The sequence below is a fragment of the Typopeltis vanoorti genome, chromosome 3 (assembly GCF_054136105.1).
Source record: "Typopeltis vanoorti isolate ZY-2024b chromosome 3, IOZ_Tvanoo_1.0, whole genome shotgun sequence".
Taxonomy (NCBI): Eukaryota; Metazoa; Arthropoda; class Arachnida; order Uropygi; family Thelyphonidae; genus Typopeltis; species Typopeltis vanoorti.
Genome location: NC_143551.1, coordinates 61,278,180 through 61,303,042, shown reverse-complemented (window position 1 = coordinate 61,303,042; position 24,863 = coordinate 61,278,180). Strand labels below are relative to the sequence as shown.

The following is a 24,863-nucleotide window of genomic DNA, read 5'->3' as shown; positions in this document are numbered from 1 at the left end:
GGCCACGTTTAAACTCGGTGCCCATTTCTTAATTATCGAAATTTAAGGAGAAGAGTGCCCATTAACTTTTATGAACTTCGAATGAATTCTTTTGGCATTAAACTTTCTTTTACAAAGAATTTTATAACCGCATGATACTCAATTTTATCCATTTCAAGGGATACAGACAGCTGTATAAAACAAATAACTTGCAATTTCACATGGATGCTTATGACAGATGTACCAACTTAGAAAAAAAAAACTCTTGCCAATAGTGTTGCCATCTATGGCTGAGGCCGAGAACTTTTCAGACCACCATCATATATACATTAATGCCAGAAGTATTCAGAATAAGGGAGAGGAATTTTTGGCAGTGGTTAGTTCATCCTGTACAAAGGTTATCGGCATTATTGAGATATGGCTGAAAGAAGATGATATAGTTAATGGGATAGAATGTGAAGAGTATAGTGTGTTCAGGGAGGAATGTTATTGATGATTAGCCAATGAACTGTAACCAAAGAGTAGAGGGCAGGTAATTATTATGGGGAATTTCAACTATGATAACATAGATTGGAAGGGGGACAGGATACATGGGAGGAAGGAAATGGAATATACTAAGGGTGTGAGAGTGCTCGATCTGGTAATTGCATCTGAGAATTTGTTTATAACCAATATGGCCATGTTGGCACCAATCAGTAACAATGATCTTATGGGCTTGACCTTGGAGGTGGCTAAATGTAATTTTCAGATAAGGGGGGGGGTGTATACATGGAATTACAGGGCTGGTAAGCATAAGCTCAGGAGATTGCTTGGCATGGCATATGAAACTACAAGGGCTAGATGTTGAATATCTATAGTCAGGAGAGTAAATCAAATGGGAGTTAAATAGATAAATATCATTATGCTGGAGCTGCAAAAAAAGAAAAAATTGTGGAGGGAATTCAAGGAGAAAGGTGAACAGCAGGTACATAAGTAGTACAAAGCACAGGCCATAAGGGTAACCAGTGTGGTAAAAAAGACAAAAGGAGAATATGAAAGGAAATTAGCAGTGCAGGCCAAAAATAATGCCAAACAGTTATTTTGATAGGTTCCAAGTAAAAGGAGGAATGTTTATGGCAGAATAATTATAATGAATGCCGATGGTAGGTAGGTAACTGAATAAGTCTTAAATAGTAGAATTACTTCGTGAACACTTTGCAAGAGTATATCATCCAGATGGAGATACTGCACTGATGGGAGAGGCAAAGACTTATATGGGAACTGAGGTAAATGAAATGGAGGTTCATAGCATATTATAGATTATTCTAGATCAGACATGGCCAACTTCATTCTATACGAGGGCAAATATATGATGAGTGGTAGTGTTACAGGCTGCACACTTTTAGACAGAAATTAAATAAAAATAAACTCTGCATTTTTTCAAGGCAATAGTTATATGTATTGAATTACTATATTTGTAAAATCATTTTACTACTAGGAGAACAATATAAAATACTAGATTGATTTAAATATAAGTTGTTAAATTAAATTTAATTACATATTTCTGGTTTTTATTACATGTAACACAACTTAATGAGAACACTGTGAGTACACAAAGGCTGAAGTAACTGACCAGGGAACAAAAACTGCAACAATAACATTGTTACTGTGAAACTGAGTCTCTGAAGCTGATCACTGTAACCAGAGCAGAGCAAGTGACTTTCGATGATGCGTTACTCTGGAGCGCATAGAAATCTCCCACTACTACAACTCGCACAGAAAAGCAGTATATTTTATAAATTGAGTCATCTTTTTAAAGCAATTTTGATTCCGTGTTGAGAATATAAATTGTTTCCGTCATCAGAAATAATGAATATAACTAGTATATCAATCAGAAAATCTGCGATCGAAACTAATAGTTAAATTGATAATACATGTAATTTAATATAGTTTTTATCCTGCCACGGGCTGCACAAATTCACGTTACGGGCCGCATGCGGCCCTGCTGTTGGCCACCTATGTTCTAGATTATTATAGACAATTCCCTAGCATTGAAAATGCTAGGGAATTGTCAATGCTTTTGACCACATTGTTTAATCTAAGTCTGAGCTCTGGGTTAGTCCCAAAGGGGTAGAAAGAGGGGAAAATAGTTCCATTCCATAAAGGAGACTCTAAGATTGATGTAGCAAATTACAACAGAGCAAAATACAGGAATGGATAGATGTTAATGGGATATGGTATGGGGGATAACATGGTTTTTGTGAAGAGTGTGTCATAGGGCTGCTACTGTTTAATTTGTAGATTAGTAATATAGGAAAGGATCTGAGAGGAACTGTTCAGTTGTTTGCCAATGATGCAAAGTTGGGTAGAGCAATAGTTAATACAGATGTTAAAATTTTGCAGGATGATTTGGATAGATGGCAGACTGGGCAAAGGAGAATGAACATCGGTTTAATGTGGCAATTGTAGGGTTATGCATTTTGGGGTGAGAAAATTACCAGCTGTATACCACATTAGTGAAACTGTGCCATAGTCTTGGTAGTTTTTGAACGTGTAAAAAACCCTTCAGTAATTTGTATATCTCAATCATACCACCCCATTTCTGCCTGTCAACCAGTTTCTGTAACCCACGAATCTTCAACCTGTTCTCATAAGGTTCATTCCATAGACCTGCTACCATCTTGGTTACTTGCTTTTGGATCCCCTCTCTACCTCTTCCTCATTCCCAAAAAACCCAGGTGTGACCAGATGCAATATGTTCACATCAAATCCAATGCAGAGTAAATACTTCAGAACAGGTCTGGTGGTGGGGGAACTAGGGGGGGGGGGCATCCTTGGAAACTGAGCAAGAGTGTAGTTTGCAAGGGTGCTAGAACTTGGTTTTTTGTTTGGAGAGTGATGAATGAGTGGAATAGGTTGCCAGAGTCTTTTGTGGGTGCCATGACTCTAAATGAGTTCAAAGCAAAGTATGATGGATAGGTGCAAATGTTAGAAAGTGCTTGGCATGATGTTTAGGGCCTCCCTCAATGAGTCTAAGGACTCCTTGGATTAGCCCATAATAATAAGATAATAAAGGTAACATGAAAGCTGAAGATAAGGATATCCTAGATGTCTGGAGTAATTACTTTGAAAGACTTAAGCAAAACAAAGGAGTATCCTTTCTTTTAGTGTCACATGGTGATCAGCATTAATTTTACACAAATTATGGACTCTACAACCATGTTATAAATTGTTATTTTAATTTCCTAATGTTTTGATCTGCATATTAAGGTCATCATCTGGAATATACACAAATACAGAGACAAGCTAAATTACATTTCACAAAGTATGATGAAGATACAATGATTTGATCAACGGTTATTCAATAGTAGAATAACCGTTGATCAAATCATTGTCTTTTCAGCATACTGTGTGAAATGTAATTTAGCTTGTCTCTGTATATGTGTATACTCCAGATGATGACTTTAATATGAAGGTCGAAATGTCGGGAAATTAAAATAACTATTTATAACACAGTTGTAGAGTGCATAATTTGTGTAAAATGAAATCAATATCAATAATTGAGGTAGAAAAAAGCCATCAAAAACTTGAAATGAAGAAAAACAATTGGAGTATATGATATTCAACAATATTAGATATTAGAATTTGCAGTGGCAATACTGCATAGTTCAGAGAGCCTGGTCAGTAAGGTTGAATTCCAGAAGACTGGAGTAGAGTTCTCATTGTTCCTATCTATAATAAAAAAAAAGGGAATAAAGCTGAACGAGAGAATTATATAGGAATTTCTTTACTAAGTGTTTCAGGTAAGGTTTATGCAAACATATCTGAAAAGAGGTTAAGAAAGATTTGTAGAATGTGTGAAAGTAACTTGGAAGAGAAACTTGAAGAAGAAGAAGGCTAAATAAAGGTTGTCAAGATCAGATTTTATCTTTATGACAAATAGTTTTGTAATCATGGGAATATGATAATGACAATATGACAATCTGTACTTAAGTTTTGTAGATCTGTAAAAGGCATATGAGAAGGCACCCAAGCTTGAAAAGTTTTTCAATACACTACAATTATATGTGATGAGTGGAACATTTTACAGACCAACACACAGTCTATATTTAACTGTCAGTCATCAGTTAGAATTGAAGGAAATACAGGAAGATGGTTTCACGTAAAATCAGGGATAAGACAAGGATGCACATTATCTCCACTCTTATTCATCATTTATATGGATCACATTATGAAAGAAAATGGCATGAGACCTGATGCTTTTATGCAGAGGATGTACTCCTAAACACATCTAGTGCAAGTCTCCAGGATTCTCTAACTAAACTGAATAACAGCTGTAAGAAATTTGGCATGAAAATCAGCAATAAAAAGACTAAAACTATGAAAAGAGACAGAAACATCAAACACATCAACTGCATTCTGAATGGGGAACCTATAGAACAAGTAAAATATTTCAGCTACTTAAGCACATTTTTTCTAGCAAAGTTGGCAAGAGAGATCTGGAAATAGACAACAAAATAAGCAAAACTAGAATGGTGGATAGCTAGCTGAATAAACTTATATGGAATAAGAGAGAAATTAAGCAAATCACCAAACTAGCAGTATATAAGACAGTATTCAAACCAGATTTAAGTTATGGATCTGAGAGTTGGGTTAGAAATAAAGAACTCAATCAAAGATTTAGAGACCAAAGATATGAGGCCGCTGAGAAAAATTAGGGGAGTGAACATATGGCATCAATGGCAGAATCATATTAAAAGCGATGATATCAGAAAAGAACTTGATATTGTCAGCATTCAAGAATGTGTCAGCAGAGCTAATCTAAGGTCATATGGTCACTCATATAGGTGAGGAAAGGTTAGCAAAACAAGTGTTTGATGGCAAGAAAGAAATCCAGAGGTAGACAAAGGTCTATGTAGATTGATTCAGTCAGACGTGCCTTAGAAGAATGACATGTTAGACATGAGAATATTGGAGTGTTGACAAGTAATAGACTAATTTGGAGGAAAATTGCAGATAGGAGATTATTAATAATAATGCAAACATAATCATGTAGTGCTATCATAATAATACCCTGAACACTCCTTGAAGGTACATATCAGGAAAGTGGTGGTGGTGGTGATAATACTTGACAAGAAATTATATTCTTGTTTAATCCTTTATCCAAGTGTAAGCAAACAAAGTTTGCACATCAAGCATCTTCACGACTAAGCTACTTATACATAGAGGCTGTTAAGTACATTAATTGCCTTCGTATCCCATAATGAAACACATTCTTTTTGGACATGTTTATTGTTACACATAGCAATATACATGTCCAACCACATACCCTTTCAAACATATTTGTTAGTATTATATGCATTATAATGCTACACTATGTATAGCAATATAGATGTCCAAGAGGATGTGTGCTTTGCATTATGAGATTCTAAGGCAAATGATATGAAGTTGACAGCCTCTATATATAACTAGCCTAGGATTAAACAAGAATACACTCTTTTTTGTGAAGTATAATTTACTAAGTAACCAAGTGAAAAAAACTTTCTGTAATTATCTCTGATCCAGAGTATTATTAAAATACTCTGGATCAGAGATAGTAGTATCTTCATATACAAGATAGCAATTCCATAGTAGCATGTTTTTTTTTTTTTACTACTTCTATATAGAAAATAAATGACTTCTACCTAGACCCAAACTAGTCTGGTTAGTGATCCTTCTCAAAATGCATAGTAATATACACTTTGAAAATGATGTATGTTTTGCATTTTGGGATAGTAAGGCTACTGATGTGAAGACAACAGCTTCTATGTATAAGTAGCCTAGTTGTGAAGATACTTTTTGCACAAACTTTGTTTGCATACACTTGGATAAAGGATTAAATATGAATATAATTTCTTGTCAAGTATAATTTACTATGTAACGAAATGAGGGGAAAAAGCTCTACAAAAATAAAATATATATTTGCTATTACAGATTCCTATTGAAAATGGTTTATGCAGATACCTCAAAACAACATATTTAAAAAGTTGATTAAAAAAAAATAATCTTGATATGCAAATATCTGCTAAACTGCATATCAAAGCAAACCATTTTTAGTGAAGACTTATGAAAGCACAAATGTTATTTTATTTAATTTTTTTTATATCAACCTATAATATACTAATACTACTATGAGTGGTTATTTAACACCTTTTCCTGACAAGGAACTGGCAGAGCTTGAAGAGCTCTGCCAGTTTGAATTCCTATCAGATACTTCAATCAGCTGAAGCGTCTGAAAGGAACTGTAGCTCAGTCAGTTTTGACTGAGCTACAGTTTTGGATAGAAAGACCTAGGATGCAAAGAACTTTTCAAATGATAAGTTACCTTTTCTCATAGGGAGGCACCACAGTTTTCCTTCCCAGATGTTCAAGTTTTGCATCTTGCAAAACAAGCAAATTTGTCAGAAAAACACATTCAACTGATAGGATTAACCAATCTATCAGAGTATTCATCAGGTTTCAAGAAACCAAGTTACTTGATCATGACCAATCCTTGAGCTTAAAATGCAATCTATTAACTGTTTGCAAGGCTAATAAAAGATTCCACACATGTCACATCACATAATCAGCCACTGATTTAATTTTCTGTAGTGAATGTACTAGTTAGTTTTGCACTTACAAAATACTTACCTGAATATTATTTCTTCTGGCTTTGTTAAGTGTTTTCATTTTGTTAATTAATACTCATGAACAGATATCAGAAATTAGTACCTGTATTAATTTTTGTTTTGTAATTTATTATTGACTTTAAATTTCTCTCTTTTTCACTTATAGATACATAATTACTGATCTAATTTTGTCTGTATATGCATCTTGACAAACAGGCGGATATATCATACACCAGGTATCTCCTATAATAATTTTTATACAGCACTATACAGTAAATATTTACTTTCACATACAGTATTTCTGCAATGTGTTCTTCAAACACAACACAGACTAAGGCAAAGAATCACAAAAGGCATTAATAACAGGATTTTAAGAAGTACTCAACAAAAGGTACACATCCAAACATTGTAAAGAAATTAGAAACGTGTTCTATAGACTTTTAACAACAATAACAACATAGGCAGGAGGCAAATATAACAGGATTTAATGTGAAGGCATGCTGAGAATCTAGGATGATGTAAGCTGATCCAGTCTCTTCCAACCTACTCTGGACATCTTATTACATCATTTTATCTTCAGCATAGTTGTCTTGTGTATTTAAACACATATTACATAAACAAGAATCACATTTCATTACAGTTTTATAAAACAATTTGTGATATATGATGTGAAATGGCAAAGCTTGAGCTTTAAGTAAATGACTATAATACACACTTGCCTCAATTTGTTTAAATCCTAGCAAATGGTGACATAAAATGAAATTACAAAAGTTTTCGAAACAACTACTACTAAAGTAACTGTGCTATAATACAAATACATTAATTACAGAATAGTAACATGTAACTCTTTATCTGTTATATACTTTTCTGCTATACTGTATTTATTTATTTTTTCTGTAAAATAATATTTCCTCATTACTTAGCTGTTTAGGTTTTAAATGAGTCTTCTGCAATCAAAGCACAATGAATTGGAGATCTTTGAATATTTATCCTCTTTTAAACTGACATATCAGAGAATGCTTGCAAAAAAGTTCAAGTAATTCATTCTCATATGCAATCCATTTTAAGGCAATACTACTAGTTCACAAGAAGTCAAGAAGTACACTTTTTCCTCAGCTTAGTAAGGAAAGGGCTTCTTATCTAACATTAAAATGTAATGTTGTTTTCCTTTTTTTTAAAATAATGTTTTTTTCTGAATATCAAAAAAGGGAGGAAAAAAATCACTAAAGTAACAAAATTTTGAATTAGAATGTCTAAACTTCATAACGTTTACCTAATGATGAGAGATGATGATGATGACAATGATGATGATGATGGATTTTTTGTTAAAATAAAAATATAATCTTTCGGTCTTATGAAAAACTTACAACTGCAGTTTAGAAATGCCTTAATAAGTAGTACTATTACATTATCTACACAGACAAACACACACATAATTCCTAATCAAAGGCATATCATAAAACACAAAAGAGCACAATGTCCTGCTGAAATATCAAAGACGAACTTCAAATCCTTACTGAAATGAGTGAATAATGATCAGAAAACTTCATTAAGTCATACACATACAACACTCCAGGATTTGATAATGTCATTTCTCAACAATTAAGATGAATGCAGTGTGAAGATGTTTAAACTGAGCTATATTTTATTTTACAAAATGCACTTGCAAGAGACTGCTAAATCTCAAGACAGCTATATGGAATAAGGCTATACATAAGTTACAAATGTAGAAAGAAATACAAAACTTCTTGGAACCAAAGAAGAGTCTGATGTGGTTCTTAAGAAGATTGCATAACATGTATTTATTTGCATTTTTGAATGATACCTAGTCTGTCCACTAATTCAGTTAATCTTGTCAAAATCAGCAAAGTTTGCAAATGATTCTTCTGAGCCACTTGTGGTACCAAATGGATCAAAAGGGTCCTGAGCCTGTGAAACTTCTGAAGATGACTGAGATATTTGTGATGGAACTGCAAATGGGTCATTCGTAGCAGGTGGTGGTGGTGGTGGTGGTGGTGGTGCTGGAGCAGCTCTTGTAGGACCTGGTTTACTTGTAGTGCCTATTTGTTTAGGTGGGGCAGGTCTGGGTGGTGGTGCTTTACTTTTCTTGGGTGGCAGAGCTGGAGTAGGGCTTTCTGGCCTTGGTGGAGCTACAGGAGCAGGTGTAAATGGATCTGCTCCAAATAAATCCATATTACCTGATGCCTGCAAATTAAAATGATAAATTATAATTAAAAAAAAAACACTATATACTTTTATATTTTAATCATTTCATATAATATTCCATCTCTTTCACCCCTGCACGTAAGTTTAACAAAGAGGGCATTTTTACAAACAATAAAAGTCACCTCAGTGGTTGTTAATTTTCATATGTATGCATACAATGAAGCAGAATAATTTTGATATTTTTTTACTAACTTATGAATATAATGAAGAATGCCAATACTGATAAGTAGGTACAGAACTGGAAGAGCCATTGTTTACAGATTATGAATCTATATCATATCAGGACACATCAGGAAATCCAGTTTTATTATCACATGTTATGATGTGACAGCATGCATCAGAAAATTAGCACAATAAATATTAGGGTGAATAATTATTATGGAGACTTCAACTATTGGGATGACTGAAAGGAGAAACAGTTACATTAGGGAAAGAAATGAAATTTATACACCTGTTAAGAAATAATTACATGAAAAAAAGGCAAAGGCTGCTAGTGAATATAGGTAGCCAGTTATGTTATCTAACAAGACTACATGTTACCTCTAAAAGGAAAGAGTAATCATGTAGTCTTGACTGGAAAGATTGCTAAACATGGAATTACAGGGAAGGTGATTACAACAAGCTTAGGAACCCAACTTGGAGTAGTGCCATGACATAAGAACCTGGAAGGAAAAAATTATTTTAGTAGTGCATGGAAAATGGTCAAGGGCTGTTTTGAAGGGAACAGGTATCACAGTGCATCATACCCAAAATTGAGAGGATAAATCAAGTAGGAGTTACATGGATGAAAGCATCACAAAGCAGGAGCTATAGAAAATATAGAGAGTACATAAGAAGAAAGATTATTAGCAAGCTCATAAGCAGCACAAAGCACAGGCAAGATGGAAGACTAGTATGTTGTAAAAGGCAAAATTAAATTATGAGAATTGAGCAGGCCAAAAAAAATCCCCAAAGAGGTCTTCTGCTGTGTGGCGAGTTAAAGGAAGAACAGCTATGGAAGAATAATTTGAATGAGTGCTAATGGTAGGGAGGTCACAAAAGCATATCAAATAGTTGAATTATTGAACTACTTTGCAAGGCGGTGGTAATCTCAAATGTAAATATGGGAATGGCATTAGATGGGATATCAGCTAGTGTATTGCAAAAATATGCAAGGGAATTGGCAGCTACTCTGATCAAGCAGCTTAAATCTCAGCTCTGGTAAGGTGCCAAGGAAACAGAAAGAGGGAAAAATAGTTCTGTTGCATACAGGAGGTTTGAAGACAGAGGTAGCAAAATGTGTACAGACCAGTATGTCAGCAGCAGTGGTTAAGATATTGGAGAAACTGATAAAAGGTAGAATTCAGAAATAGATAAATAGGAACATGATAGTCTATGAGGGACAGCACAATTTTTTGAAGGGTAGGTCTTGCTATAGGAATTGACTCACTTTTTATAATAAAGTGTCCATTCACCAGATAAAGGAACTGGCTGTAGCCATTTCCTTTATCAACTGATAGGATATCACACAAACTCTCTTACATAAAATGGAACAGTAGGATGGATACAAAGCTTGCGATATGGATAAGAGTGAAAAAATGAATCAGGAGAAGGTAGGTGATAGTGCTGCATAGCACACTAGTCAGATAAAGAAAATGATTTAAGGGAAAATATCCAGGTTGTTTGTTGATGACACAAAACTGGGTAGAGTACAAGTTTAAGAAAGAATATAGAGATCTGCAGGATAGTTTAAAGAGACTGGAAGTATGGACAAAGAATAACAGCACTTTGGGATGGAGAGGTCACAAACTTGTACTACATTGTAGAAAGTTTCTACCATTTGGTTAGAAATTAAATTAAACTTGTCAAGAAATTATATTCTTGTTTAATCCTTTATCCAAGTGTAAGCAACCAAGTGGGAAAACTTTCTATAACTATCCCTGATCCAGAGTATTTAAAACTAAGGTGATACATCTTTTTGCTGCTTGTACATGGGAAATATATAACTTGGAAGAGATACCAAGCTTGAATTAATTCGAGCTTGGTATCTCTTCTCTGTTTGGCTTCCACTATGAGACCTCAATAAAAGTAAAACTGTTCTGGGTAGTGCCCCCTTCCCATAATACATAGCAGTATGGAATTCAGTATTTTGGAAAATAAGGACTTCCTTGGCATTAAAAAAACCTTTGCTATGGACAGTCTAAAAGTGGACTAGTACAGGACAATCACAGCAAAACATACCTGGAGGAAGTCCATTTCATCAGATGGAAGAAAGCCACACTACTTCACAATCCCAGTTTAAATTGGAGACACTGTTCCTGAAAGTGGAATAAGTTCTAAAGAACTCAGCTAACTTTAACAGAGCTGATGGTGTGATCTTGTATACATTTTGGTACACCACAAGTGCTATTTATCTCCACACATGTGACAGTTCTTGTTCTTCAGGTCACCATTCCCTGTCTTTGCTGACTATGTATTGTTAAAGTGCTCTGATAATGCTAGCAAAGCATTAAATCAGATTGCAAATAATAAATTTTAATCAGTAAATTATTCATTTGCATTCCGGTTTCTATATATATATTTTTGTTTCAGAAACTCCTCTGACATCAACTGAATGTGTGCTTTTTGTACCAAGTGCATCACATTAGAAAGAGTCAGTACATTCAGTATTATCACTTGAAGTTAGAGAATTCAGGGACTTATGGCAAGAATTGAGGAATTACTTTTTTACCAAGAATTTGTAAAAGAGCATTATAATGAAACAGCGATGAATGCATTAGTGCTAGCAGGGATCTTATTGTATTAGCATTTTAAGATAGTGGAACCTCAAAAATTTAATATGGCAAATATACACTGAGTTAGCTTTGCATTAGGATCCCCCCCCCCCGATTTACATGTTTGGCATATTAATGGAGTACACCATATGATATCAACATCATGTGCAGATAGTATACATGGGCATACCTATCCTCTGTACATAATAAGTGAATGTTTGCCAGTAATTGGGAAACGTGGCGACGTAAGCCAATTTGCTTTTTATCAATTTGGAGAAAAGATTTCCTATTTTCTGCTGCATGTCAATGGTCAGGTTCACATTTGGTATAAACAACATGAAGCCCTATCCCGTGGGCAGATAGTTGCGACTCAGAGGACAGGTGCCAGTATTTTGGAAACAGCTGCACTTATTGGTTGCTACTGTATCAAGGGTGTACCAGGACTAGATTAACCATGAATAGACATCCAGCAGAAGGGCTCACATGGGTCAGCCATGCATGGTTGATCCTAGATGTGAGTGTCGGGTGTCATGACAGGTATCTCAGCGACAACATGCGACAGTCACACAGCTCACCCACCAGTACAACATTGGGGAAGTTTGACCCATTTCCACATGCACCATACTTTGCTTTGCCTGGGGGTTTCACAGCCAGAGACCAACAAGGGTACCCATGATGATGGCCAGGCAATACAAACAATGCCTCACATGGGACCAAGGAACATCGGCAATGGACCCTCGACAGATGAAAGAAAGTCATCTGGAGTGATGTGTCCTATTTCCTGCTGCGCCATGTCAATGGCCAGGTTCACATTTGGTATAAACAGCATGAAGCCCTATCCCCTGGTTGCACAGGCTGGTGTAGGTTGTGTCATGGTCTGGGGAGCTTTTTCCTGGCATGCCCCAGTTCCATTGATTATCATCCCACAAACACTGAATGGTGAATGCTACAGGAAGCTGTATCCGACCATCTCCATCCATATCTGCAGGTCTACCCAAACCACAGTGCCATCTTTCAACAGGACAACTCACCTTGTCGTTGGATTGGGCTTGTACAACTACTGAGTGGTTGGGGGAACATGTAGAAACAATGAATTTGGCACACTGCCTCAGAGCCCAAACTCCCCTATCCAATTGAACATGTGTGGGATATTCTAGAATTGGGTATGAGAACTGCTGATCCTCCTTAACGGAATGAGTGTGAACTGACAGGGTTGCTGCAGTGGACATGGATTGAGTTATGCATAGAGGATGTCGACACTTTGTGGAATCTGTTCCTAGGCATCTGTGAGCTGTGACTGCACAAAGAGGTGAACCAATGTGTTATTAGATGAGTGTTCCTAATGTAAAGCTAAGTCAGTGTATATGTTTTATTGGGGGAATGTATCTTTTCAGTAGTTGTCCAATGTCAAACACATAAACACACACACATTGAAGATATAACCTCTTTGTAAGCACATTGTCAAAAGAGCTACCACTATTATTTTACTTTATACTTTTGCATTAAAAATGAAAGCTAGATATATTCAAAGAAACTCATGGGGATCCCAAATGAAATATATACAAGTATATACATATAAAAGCATAAGAAGACAACTCTAAAAAAAAAAAGAAAAGTGCAAGTCATGATGCAAGGGAGATTGCTATAGGAAACCAAGTTACTGGTCAGAAGCCCATAAAGCATGAAAAGTGGAGTAGTGGGTCAGCTTTAGTGGTTTTGGTATGATGATGAATGGTAGGAATTACTCAGACTCACTAATGTTTCAGTGATGTCATATGACAAGACAGCAATTTGCAAAATAACTGAAAAATAATTAGGTGATGTTTTCATAATCAATATATAACAAATTATATATCTTGAAAAAATAAAGAAAGAACATACTTCTTCAAACTTTCCAAGTTTTAAATCAATCATTAATGGTTCAAATTCTGCATATTCCATCAATGGAAATAATATGCTCATTTACTTGTTTACTGTGCATCTGTTTAGGTTACCATATTGCAATTAGGTTGATTACTTGGAGGAAAATAAATGTTTTCTAAGAAAAATTGATGCACGTATATCCTATTTTCGTAATAGTATTTTGTTATAACAAATAATTCATGAAAAATCAACGAAAAGGCATTTGAAATGGCCAACACATCCCAACAGGGGCAACAAGTAAGATAAAAATATCAAAAATTATTTAAGCAATAATACATGAAACAGAATTGATGTTATATAAATAAAAGTGATGATTATATTAAAACACCTCTTCTGATTTCTTTACCTGAACTAAAAATTCTGAGATCTCACAGATGAGCTAACAAGTGCTTTTCCAAGCCCTGTATATAGTATCAATATTCATGAAAGTTTTGAAACCAATATTCTTGAAAGTTGCTTTACTTTTTTTTTATAAACCTTTTTTATTTTATTTTTTCCTGTTTGCACATCCTATTGCTACTATGATAGTGAAATCACAACCAAAATATAACGCAATTTTTATAACAATTTTATGCAAACGAAGTTATAGAACCATTAACACAACAGGGTGTCTGGGTAGGCAGGCTAAAGGTTAGAAAGCGAGTGCGCTGATAATTTTATAGGCTAAATGGAAAGATATGATGGAATGTCAATTCAGTAGAACAGCACTAATGGAAGTATCTACAGAAAAGACAGACATCAGACATGGGCATTTTATGCCTTAAACTTCATTAATTAACCAACTTATCCCCTTCTAAATAGACTAATATTTTTAGAGATTTTCCATGATACTCCAAATGTGAGAACTATATTTCTGATCATCACTTGGAATTTGTACAAAGGTGGAAAAATGCACAAGTGACTACTAATGTGATGAGTGAAAACTAAACTTTTAGACAATAAGAAAATTGTGTGTTTGTAACAGGAATGGCTTGAAATAAATGTCATATTTCATATAAGGGATGAAGTACTTTTACTTATAAAAAGATAGGACTGGATTTTAATAGCATTAATATTGACTAGGTTGTCAATAACATCGAGATCAATTAAACAAAGTGCCTCAATAAGAATGTGGTCATCCCTCACAGCAATACAGTGCTCACAACATTTCACCTGAATGTTTATAATGGTGCCCAGAAGCTCAGCTGGTAATAATAACCTCTGCTCCTGCAAAGCTCTCCTAAGTCCCTCAAAATTTTTGGGAGGGTGGTGGTGGTGGTGGGGGGGGAGTTGAGAGCAGCATCACATCTACCTAGAGCATCATAGACATGCTCAATAGGATTAAGGCCAGGAGACCTGGCTGGTCAGTCTCTGCATATGATAGTCTCTTCTTGAAGATATTAGTCCATGAGCTTTGCTCAATAAGGACAAGCATTATCGCCTTGTAGAATAAAGGTCTCTCCAATCACAACGACATACGGATTAATACAGAAGTTCAGGACCTCACCTCTGTAAGTTGTAGCATTCATGGTTCTGCTAGGAAACACACACACACACACACACACGGGTCAGTGCATCCACCAAATGAGATGCCTCCCCAAAACATTATACTGCTACAACTACAGAACAGAGCATGCATCACTTTGCAGATACCAGGCATGTAGCACAAACTTACAATCATCACGTTCTCACTTTTGCTTCTTCTAACAGCTCTTTTACATCCTCCCTCATAGAATACTTCTTGCCTCTCAAATCATTTGTGCCAACCAAGACAATTAATTCTTTCACTTTACCTTTTTGCACCTGGATGGCATGACTAATATTGTGAATTTTTGCACCAGGGAAATAGGACTTTGCAATTTGGGATTTACCGACCAAATTGTATTCTTACTGGTTAAACTACATACAAAATGATGGTACAACATGATACAATTTCATGCTGGCTGGGGCGTCGCCCGTTATTTTCGCCAGGGAACCAGGGCGAACAGCGAAAAGTCGGCTACTGGAACAAATCTGAAAACACACCCCAACTCAACATCACCAGAATTAAAGATCGGTACTATCAACATAAGAAGCCTGAATGGCAAAGAAATGGAGCTAGCTGAGGAATTAGATAAGTACCAGATCGACATAATAGGGGTGACAAACAAAAAAAGACAAAATCTGGTGAGATCTTTCTGAGCAATAAATACAAAATGTTATATTCAGGCAATGACAATCAAGGAAAAGAAGGAGTAGCCATTGTATTCAACATAAAATAAGAGGCTAATCTTCTTAAATGGCAGGCAGTCTCAAGTAGACTAATGTAGGCAAATATGAGAATGGGGAACTGGACAATGATACTTATTTGCACCTATGGTAACACAGAAGGTTCTACTAAAGTAGAAGTGGAGGAATTTTTTGAGGCTTTCGAAAAAGCAACTGACACAATGAAAAAGGAAAAGTTGGTCCTTGTTGGGGATCTAAATAGCAGAGTAGGAAATGATTGTCAGGCATGCAAAAATATTTTGGGAAAATTTGGAGAAAAGAGCAAAGCTAATAATAATGGCAAATACCTGTTGGATTTCTGCTCAGGACATGGAATGGTTATTACTAACACAATGTTCCAACATAAAAATGTGCACAAATTCACATAGAGAGAAGAGGCAAGGAATAAGAAAAGTCTCATTGACCATGTTATTGTCGATAGTGATGTTTTCTCCATGGTGCATGACACCAGAGTGTACAGAGGATTTGAAATTGGAAGTGATCACCATTTAGTCTTGAGCAGGATAAAATTAAATTTCATATTGAAAAGAATAACATGTAAGAAAGGTTTAAAGCAAATAAAAGTTGAGCAGCTCTCAGATGTGAACTTTAGACTAAACTACACAAAGATTATTGAAGAAAAAATGAAAGAGTGTGAGAACATGAACCAAACCTTGGAGATTCAGTGGCCAGCCTTGAAGAAAACTCTGATTGATTCAGCTACAGATGCATGTCGTGAAGTTGTCTGCAAGGATAGAAAAATTAGAACTCCATGGTGGACACAGGAAGTTAAAGAGGCAGTGAAGGAAAAGAAGAAAGCATACAAACGTTCCGGGCAAATAAGTCAGCTTGTGCTCTTAGAGAATACAGAGACAAATGTAAGAAAGCTAAACACTGTGTAAAACTAGCTAAACAAAAGTCACGGGAGTACTTTGGTAAGAACATAGAAAATAAATATCAAGAAGGTGGCAAAATATTCTGAAGGTTGTTGCAGAAGCTTGGGAATGGAGGAAAGAGTGCTGTAAAAGGAGTTAGAGATGATAAAGGTGACATGAAAACCAGAGAAAAAGATATTCTTTAAGTAAGGAGTAATTACTTCGAAAAATTGCTAAATGAAACAGGCAGTGAGAACAGCACGGTGGTAAAAAACACTCAACAAGCATGCAGTCACAAATACATATCCATACTTGAAGTAGAAAAAGCTATCAAAGGGTTGAAATGTGGAAAGGCAGCAGGAGTAGATGATATTCGACCAGAAATGCTGAAGTACGGTGGTATAAAAGTCTTACAGTGGCTGCACTGCATAGTTCAGAATGCCTGGACAGAGGAATGAATTCCCAATGATTGGAGTAGAGCTCTCATAGTACCCATATATAAAAAGGGAAATAAAACTGAATGTGAGAATTACAGAGGTATTTCTCTACTGAGTGTTCCTGTAGACGGTCGAGAAGAATTGTGGAAGAAAAGCTTGGTGAAGAACAAGCCAGATTCAGGCCAAAATAGAGGTTGTCAGGATCAGATCTTCACTTTACGACAAATAGTTGAGAAATCATGGGAATATAACAAAGATCTGTATTTAAGTTTTGTCGAATTGGAAAAGGCATATGACAAGGTGCCAAGAGAGAGAGAGAGAAGCTATTCAATACGCTACAGTTATATGGTGTCAATGGGGCATTATATCAAGCAATACTTAGTCTGTATTTGAGTTATAATTCAGCAGTTAGAATTAAAGGAAGTACAGGAAGATGGTTTTATGTTAAATCTGGTGTGAGACAAGGATGTACATTATCCCCTCTGTTATTCATTATCTATATGAATCACATTATGAAGGAAAGTGGTATTAAACATGATATCAAAATTGGAGATGTTAATGTCAGCTCTTTGCTTTATGCAGACGATGTTATACTTCTAAATAAATCCGCACAAGTCTGCAAGATTCTCTGACTAAATTGAATAACTGTTGTAATAGATATGGTATGAAGGTCAGCAATAAAAAAACAAAGACAATGAAAATAGGCAGAATCGTTGAAAATGTCAACTGCATTGTGAACGGAGAACCTGTGGAACAAGTAAAACATTTCAGCTACTTAGGCACGATTTTTACTGAAGATGGTAAATTAAATATGGAAATAGACAATAGAATCAGCAAAGCTGGTATGGTAGAAGTCAAGTGAATAAATTCATATGGAATAAGAGAGAAATTAGTCGGAACACTAAATTAGCTGTAGTGTTCAAACCAGTTTTAACCTATGGATCTGAGAGCTGGGTCAGAAGTAAAACACTTGACCAAAGACTAGAGACCACAGATATGAAAGTCCTGAGAAAGATTAGAGCCATGAATAGATGGCATCAATGGCAATGTCATATTAAAAACAAGGATATTAGGAAAGAACTTGATATTGTCAACATTCAGGAATGCATTTGCAGAGCTAATCTAAATTACTATTATTATTACGGACAACTCCAGGGAGTCATTAGACTCATCGAGGGAGGCCCCAAATCATATTCATCACAACTATTCTACATTCATACAGTATCTATCATACCTCGCCTTAAACTCATTCACTGTCACAGCATCAACCACAGACTCAGGGAGCGCATTCCACTCATTCACTACTCTAAAAGTAAAGAACCCAGCTCTAACATCTTTACTAACCACACTTTTGCCCAGTTTCCATGGATGTCCCTTAGTCCTCCCACAACCAGCCCTGTTCTCAAAAATATCTTCTGAATTAATTTTATAGAAACCCTTCAGTAATTTGAATGTCTCAATCATATCTCCCCTCCTCCGCCTACCAACCAATTTTTGCAACCCACAAATCCTCAACCTGTTCTCATAAGGTTCATTCCACAGACCTGCTATCATCTTGGTCACTCGCCTCTGGATCCTCTCCACCTCCTCCCCATCAAGAAGAAACCTAGGTGACCAAATCTGAGCACAGTAGTCGAGATGAGGTCTTCTCAAGGCTCGATACAGAGGAACAATAACCTGCTTGTCTCTGCTTGTCAACGTATTCTTCAGCAACCAAGTGATTTGATGAGCTGATTTGGCCACTTTTGCAATGTGTCCCCTAAATTTCAATTCCTTATCCACCAACACTCCTAAATCTTGTGCCTCAGCAATTTCCTGGAGCACGGTTCCACCAATGTAGTAAACTGCCGCCAATCTTTTCACCCCAAAATGCATAACCTCACATTTTGCCACATTAAATTGACATCCATTCTCCTTAGCCCAGACCTCCAATCTAACCAAATCATCCTGCAAAATTTTGATGTCATCTGCATTCACTATTGCCCTACCCAACTTCGCATCATCCGCAAACAAATGAACTGTTCCTCCCAGATCCTTTCCTATATCATTTATGAACAAAAAAATTAGCTGTATACAAGACAGTGTTTAAACCAGCAAAGCTGGTATTGATATTGTCAACATTCAGGAATGCAATTCATAGCTAATCTGAAGTGGTATGGTCACTTAAACAGAATGGGTGAGGGAAAGATTAGCAAAACAAGTGTTCTTTGCCAGGTTGGCAGGAAAATGACCCAGAGGAAGACCAAGATATAGGTGGATTGATACTGTACAAAGTGCCCTTAGACGATAGAAATATAAGATCTGATAATGTTGAAGTCTTGACAAGTAGCAGACTGATTTGGAGAAAAATTGTAGATAGGAAGTTAGTGATGATGTAAATTTTTCATGTAGTACTATCATATCCTGTACACCCCTTGAGGGTACATGGCAGGAATTTGATGATGATAGTTCTCCTCTATTTCTACAGCCAGACGTTGCAACATTATTTCTGACGTTTCCCATCCTACCACTGATACTGTCCATTCTACTAACGTTTGCTCCATTCTCATCACCTAAGAGTCACTCACTTTTGGAACATTTAATACACACTCTTTCCAGTTTCAATTTCGTTCTTTTCTTCATTTTTATTTTATTTTATATTTCTTTAATTTTCACAACAATTACATTTCAGACACACATTGCACTGCACAAAATCCTGCAAATTCAAATCACCAAACAACATGATCTTTTCTGCCATTGTTCTACCACACATTGGCATCATACTGACAATATCGTATTTAAACAAAAAATAATACAAGGTTTCCTTACAAACTAAATAAATTCAATCAATCACACACCCATTTAAAACAAAAACTACAATAAGTTAACCTAACATTATCAACTAAAATATGAAAAAATTACTTATCCTTCAGGAGAGCTAATAACCATGCAACACACACACACACACACACAATACATCACCTCATGGCAGAGATGCTGTTAGGTGGTGTATTGTAACATGTGAATAACAGTGGGCAAAGAGGAATGAAGGAAAGATGTTTTTTTTTTTATGTTGAGCCCTATACAGAAGAAGTTGGTTAATCAACCTATAGCACATTAATACTGTGTATGGGTAGAGGATTGGGAAAGGAGAAACTTATTTACATTTGATTTAAAGCCTGTATATTGTATTCCTTGGGAAACACATAAGTAAGAATACTGTTCCACAATACAGCAGTAACATGGATGAAGGAGGAGGAAAAGATACTTTTGTGGGTTTCAAGGTGTACTGTGAAGGGATGTTGGGCGGCAGCCACACATATTTCAACAGACTTAGTACTGAGTGGGAGAATTATTGATGCTATTTTTCAGATGAACATTTGACAAGGAAATAGTTATAGAATACACATACTGCAGAAACCAAACACCTGTGCAAGAGTGGGAGGAGTGAGTTGGTATAAGATGGATTATTAATCAATCTAACTGCCTTCTTCTGTATTGAGTGAAGCATTTTGAGGGAGTTCTTAGGCCCCCCCCACACACACTCCAAATGTAAAAGGAGTATTCAATAGCTGGTAAGATTTGTGATTTGTATAAGGTTAATAGCTGTTCAGAGGTGAACTAATTTCTTGAGCAAAGGAGAAATCCTAGTTTTTTAGAAGTTGAGGATGCATTGGTTGTCATGTGTTTATGCCAGAAGAGGCTTGATGTCAAGGTGATTCCAAGAAGAGAAACCTCATCTTATCTGGAAATTTAAGGATTGTCAAAGATATTACTAGATAAAATAGTTCTGTTTTGTGAGAAATAAGGCAGTACTGGATTTTCTAACAGTGAAATTGACAAGGTTATCTGAACCCCACTGGATGATGATCTGGAGATCTGAATTGAGGACAGTGGTGATTGATGTTCTGTAGGATGAGATGATTTGTGTAGAGTAAGGTTTATCAAATGAAAGGGAGAACTGAAATGTGCTGTTATCTGCAAAACTGTATTGGATTGGAGGTCAACTGAAGTAGGTCACTGATATAAAGAAGGAAGAGGATTGGTGAGAGGATAAGCATCCACCATCACAAATTGTTAGGATTGCTAGAATGCAATGGATGAGGAAAGCTGAAAAGAGGATGAAATAGAGAAAATTGAGGTAGGCATTCATCCAGTAATGAACTGATCCAAGTTGAACAAGAAGATAAAAATGAAGCTCAGTGGTGTGGTTAAGTATAACTGCTCTTCAAGTAACAGGCTGCGGGCATGGATGTTTTTGATTGGCTTTAAGTTGGAGATGAATTTCATTGCAAGGTGCGAGATCACTTCCCTGCTTATTAGAGGCCAGAAGTGGGTTGAAAAAGTTATATAAAAAAATAAATACCAATAGTACTAATGCACCACAGGTTTACAACTTTTCCAAGTGGAATCACTAGAAACAGCTTACATGCAAGATGACAACTACAAAATGAATATACACCGATTATAAACTGTTGCATCCAGTGCAACTATTTTTAATTTCATCTTTCTTTTATATATATAAAGTCACTCTTCCCCTCATGAAAGATTAATCTATAGTACATTAGTACTGTGGGTAAGCTAAGGAATTTTTTTTCTTATTTATTTTATATGATGTTTTTTGTATTTTTATTTAATTGTTATATTCTTTTTCATGGACTTTTTCAAGCCATTCAATCCTCCAGTAAGCAGAGCAGTGGTCTTGCATGGAGGAAATGAAGTTCATCTCCCACCTAAAAACAAACACGAACATTCACTACACAGTGGGATTTGAGCCTGCAACTTGTTTGTTGGAAGGCAGATATGCTAACCCCTTCCCACCTGAGCTGGAATCGGTATCAATGCAAAACAAAAAGTTTCCCTTTTTAATTCCATGTATGCACAACATCTATTAGGTAATTGGAAATAATTCTCCAGAATACATGAACTAAATTTTGTTTAGGAAACAGGATGAACCATGATGTATAGAGAGAATTACTGTATCATTATGTGATGTTTATATTAATTTAACAAAGATTGCTAGATTACTGTACATATGAAAAATCTTTCAAATGTTATTTTAGAAAAAAAAACTAATACACTAATTTGACATGTTGAGACCTCTTTTAAAAAGTAAGAAGAGTATTAATTAATAATAAAAACAACTTGTTAAGCAATATCATTCATCCATCATTATTATTATATATATGACTGTATGTATATAATATATACATAGAGTCATACCCCGAAGTTACGCGATAGGTGAGACCAACAAAAAGCGCGTAAGTCGAATGCGTAACTCGGGGTATAATTTTGCATGTGATTTATATATACAAACCTACAAAATATTAGTTAATTGGGACCAAAGGTTTACAAAAACACCTATATTTTTTAAGAAACATAATCATAATTGTAGTTTTTCATACATAAAGAAAGTTATTTCGATGTTGATGGTTTCATAAAATAGGATTGGACTATTTGCTGTCAGACAAATCTAATAGATTCGTCTGACGGCAGAATGTTTTTTCTTCTCACGCAAAATTTCTTCATAGCAAGCTAATGATTTTTTTATTCCATGCCTTGTGGCTACAATTCATTCCTCATTAGAATCTATGTCCTCCAAAATCTGTAAACCTTTCTTTTATAATTGTTCTTACTGTGAATTCCTGTAGATCGAACTTCTTGTGCTAGCTCACAAATTTTTCATTCTGCCTTCAAAATCCTTAATAATGTTGAATTTTCCAAAGTCGATGTTTTTCTTTTCTTGCTAACTGTAGAAGAATCAAACTTGCTTCTTTTGGAGGACATTATTATTTTTTATGTGATAAAATTTTTATCAAGAACATAACATTAAATGTGTATGAATGGAGACCGCGAGAAACACGTCAGTGCTTCTCGCGGTCTATATATATAAATTATAATTGTTACATTAATAAAATGCTGCCCTGGCTAGCAGAGTGGTTAGCATGTCCGCTCTCCAGCCAAAAGGCTACAGGTTCGAATCCTGCAGTGGGCATGGATGTTTGTGATTGTCTGTGAAAATATTAGTGGTGGTGGTGGTGCTGATCAGTAGATGCCATTGGTGTAGATGATGCAGTTCACTGTAGTTGGTAAATTGAGTGGTGGAGATGGAGAGTTGTAGAGTAGGTACCATCTCTCGATGAGCCTTTGGACTCCTTGAAGGTATCACATAATAATAAAATAAAGCATTTTTGTAACAAAATTTGAATGATGGTGAAAGTTAAAATATATCAAATAAAAAGAGCTTTCAAACCTGTGTATTTGCTGAATGATCTGTATTTCCTCCAAATGGATCAAATGGATCATTTTTAGCTAAAATGAAACAGAATTATTACAAATCATATTTATTTTTAAACTAAGAAACTTATAGAGAAAAGTGATCATAATATTCTATTAGAAAAATTTATTTTGTTACCTTTTCTTTCTGATAGCAGGAAAATTCATCACTGATTTCTTTTTGTAGTGGTAGAACCACTCACCACAGAAAAGATATCAATGATTCATTTTCATAATGCAATTAATTTCATAATTTCAATTTCATAATCCAATTAATTTTAGATGAAATTTAAGGAGAAAGGTGACCTGCAGGCACACAAACAGTACAAAGCACAGGCCAGAAGGGTAACTAGTGTGGTAAGAAAAGCAAAAGCAGATTATGAAAGGAAATTAGCAATGTAAGCTAAAGTGAATCCCAAACAGTTCTTTCGATATGCTGTAAGTAAAAGATAAAATGTATATGGCAAAATGATTCTAAGGAATGCCGATGGCAGGGAGGTAACTGAATCAGCTGAAATAGTAGAATTACTAAGTGAACACTTTGCAAGAGTATATCATCTAGGCTGTGATATTGCAGGAATGAGAGAATGAATAGCTGATAAAGGAATTGAAGTGAATGAAATGAAGGTGAATAGTATATTACAGAATCTTAATGTAAATACATCTGTGGGATTGGATGGTATACCAGCTCAAGTCTTACATGAATTCCTGATATGCTGATCAGCATATCAGGAATCGTTGTCAAGGTTTTGGAGACATTAGTCAAGAGCAAAATATAGGAATGGATATATGAAAACGGATACTGTATGGAGGACAGCATGGTTTTGTGAAGGGTAGATCATGCCTCAGTAACTTGCTCACGTTTTATAATACAGTGACGGCTGAACTGGATAAGGGTAATGGATTTACAGTGATACTGCTGGACTTTGCTAAGGCCTTTGACAGGATACCACATGGAATTCTAATCAGTAAACTGCAGCACATGGGGATGGATAGGAGGGTGATTAATGGAGAGATATCAGAGAGTAGTTTATTCAGGAGTGGAGTCCAAAAGAAGGCCTGTTACTAGAACAGTGGTCCAAGAACAGAACCCTGTGCTGCAGGGCTCTGTTCTTGGACCACTGCTATTTATTTGTTCATTAATGATATAGGAAAGGATCTGAGAGGAACTATTCATTTATTTGCTGATGAGTAGAGCAATAGTGAATGCATATGATGTCAAAATTTTGCAGGATGATTTGGATAGATTGGCAATCTGGACTAATGAGAATGGATGCCAGTTTAATGTAGCAGAGTGTAAGGTTAAGCATTTTGGGGTGAAAAAATTAGCAGCAGTATATCACATTGGTGGAACCGTACTCCAGGAGGTTGACGATTTGGGTGTGTTGGTGGATAGGAAGTTGAAGTTTAGGGGGCACATAGCAAAAGTGGCTAAATCAGCTCATCAGATCGCTTGGTTACTGAAGAATACTTTGATGAGCAGAGATAAGCAAGTTACTGTCCCTCTTTATCGATGAGACCCATCTTGACTACTATGCTCAGATCTGGGCCCTTGGGTTTCTT

At 35.7% G+C, this 24,863-nt stretch overlaps 1 protein-coding gene across 7 annotated transcripts in view; it reads right to left on the bottom strand.

The window, feature by feature from the left end:
- Window positions 1-6,713: 6,713 nt before the first annotated feature.
- Window positions 6,714-24,863, bottom strand: part of LOC150108191 (uncharacterized) — a 368,644-nt gene continuing 350,494 nt past the window's right edge. For all 7 annotated transcript variants that reach the window (XM_090390641.1, XM_090390644.1, XM_090390642.1 and 4 more), the window contains 2 exons: window positions 23,278-23,336; window positions 6,714-8,810 (listed from right to left, as the gene is read on the bottom strand). In XM_090390641.1, coding sequence (XP_090246767.1) covers window positions 8,448-8,810; window positions 23,278-23,336 — 422 coding nt within the window. In that variant the 3' untranslated portion in view covers window positions 6,714-8,447. The remainder of the gene's footprint in view (window positions 8,811-23,277; window positions 23,337-24,863) is intronic.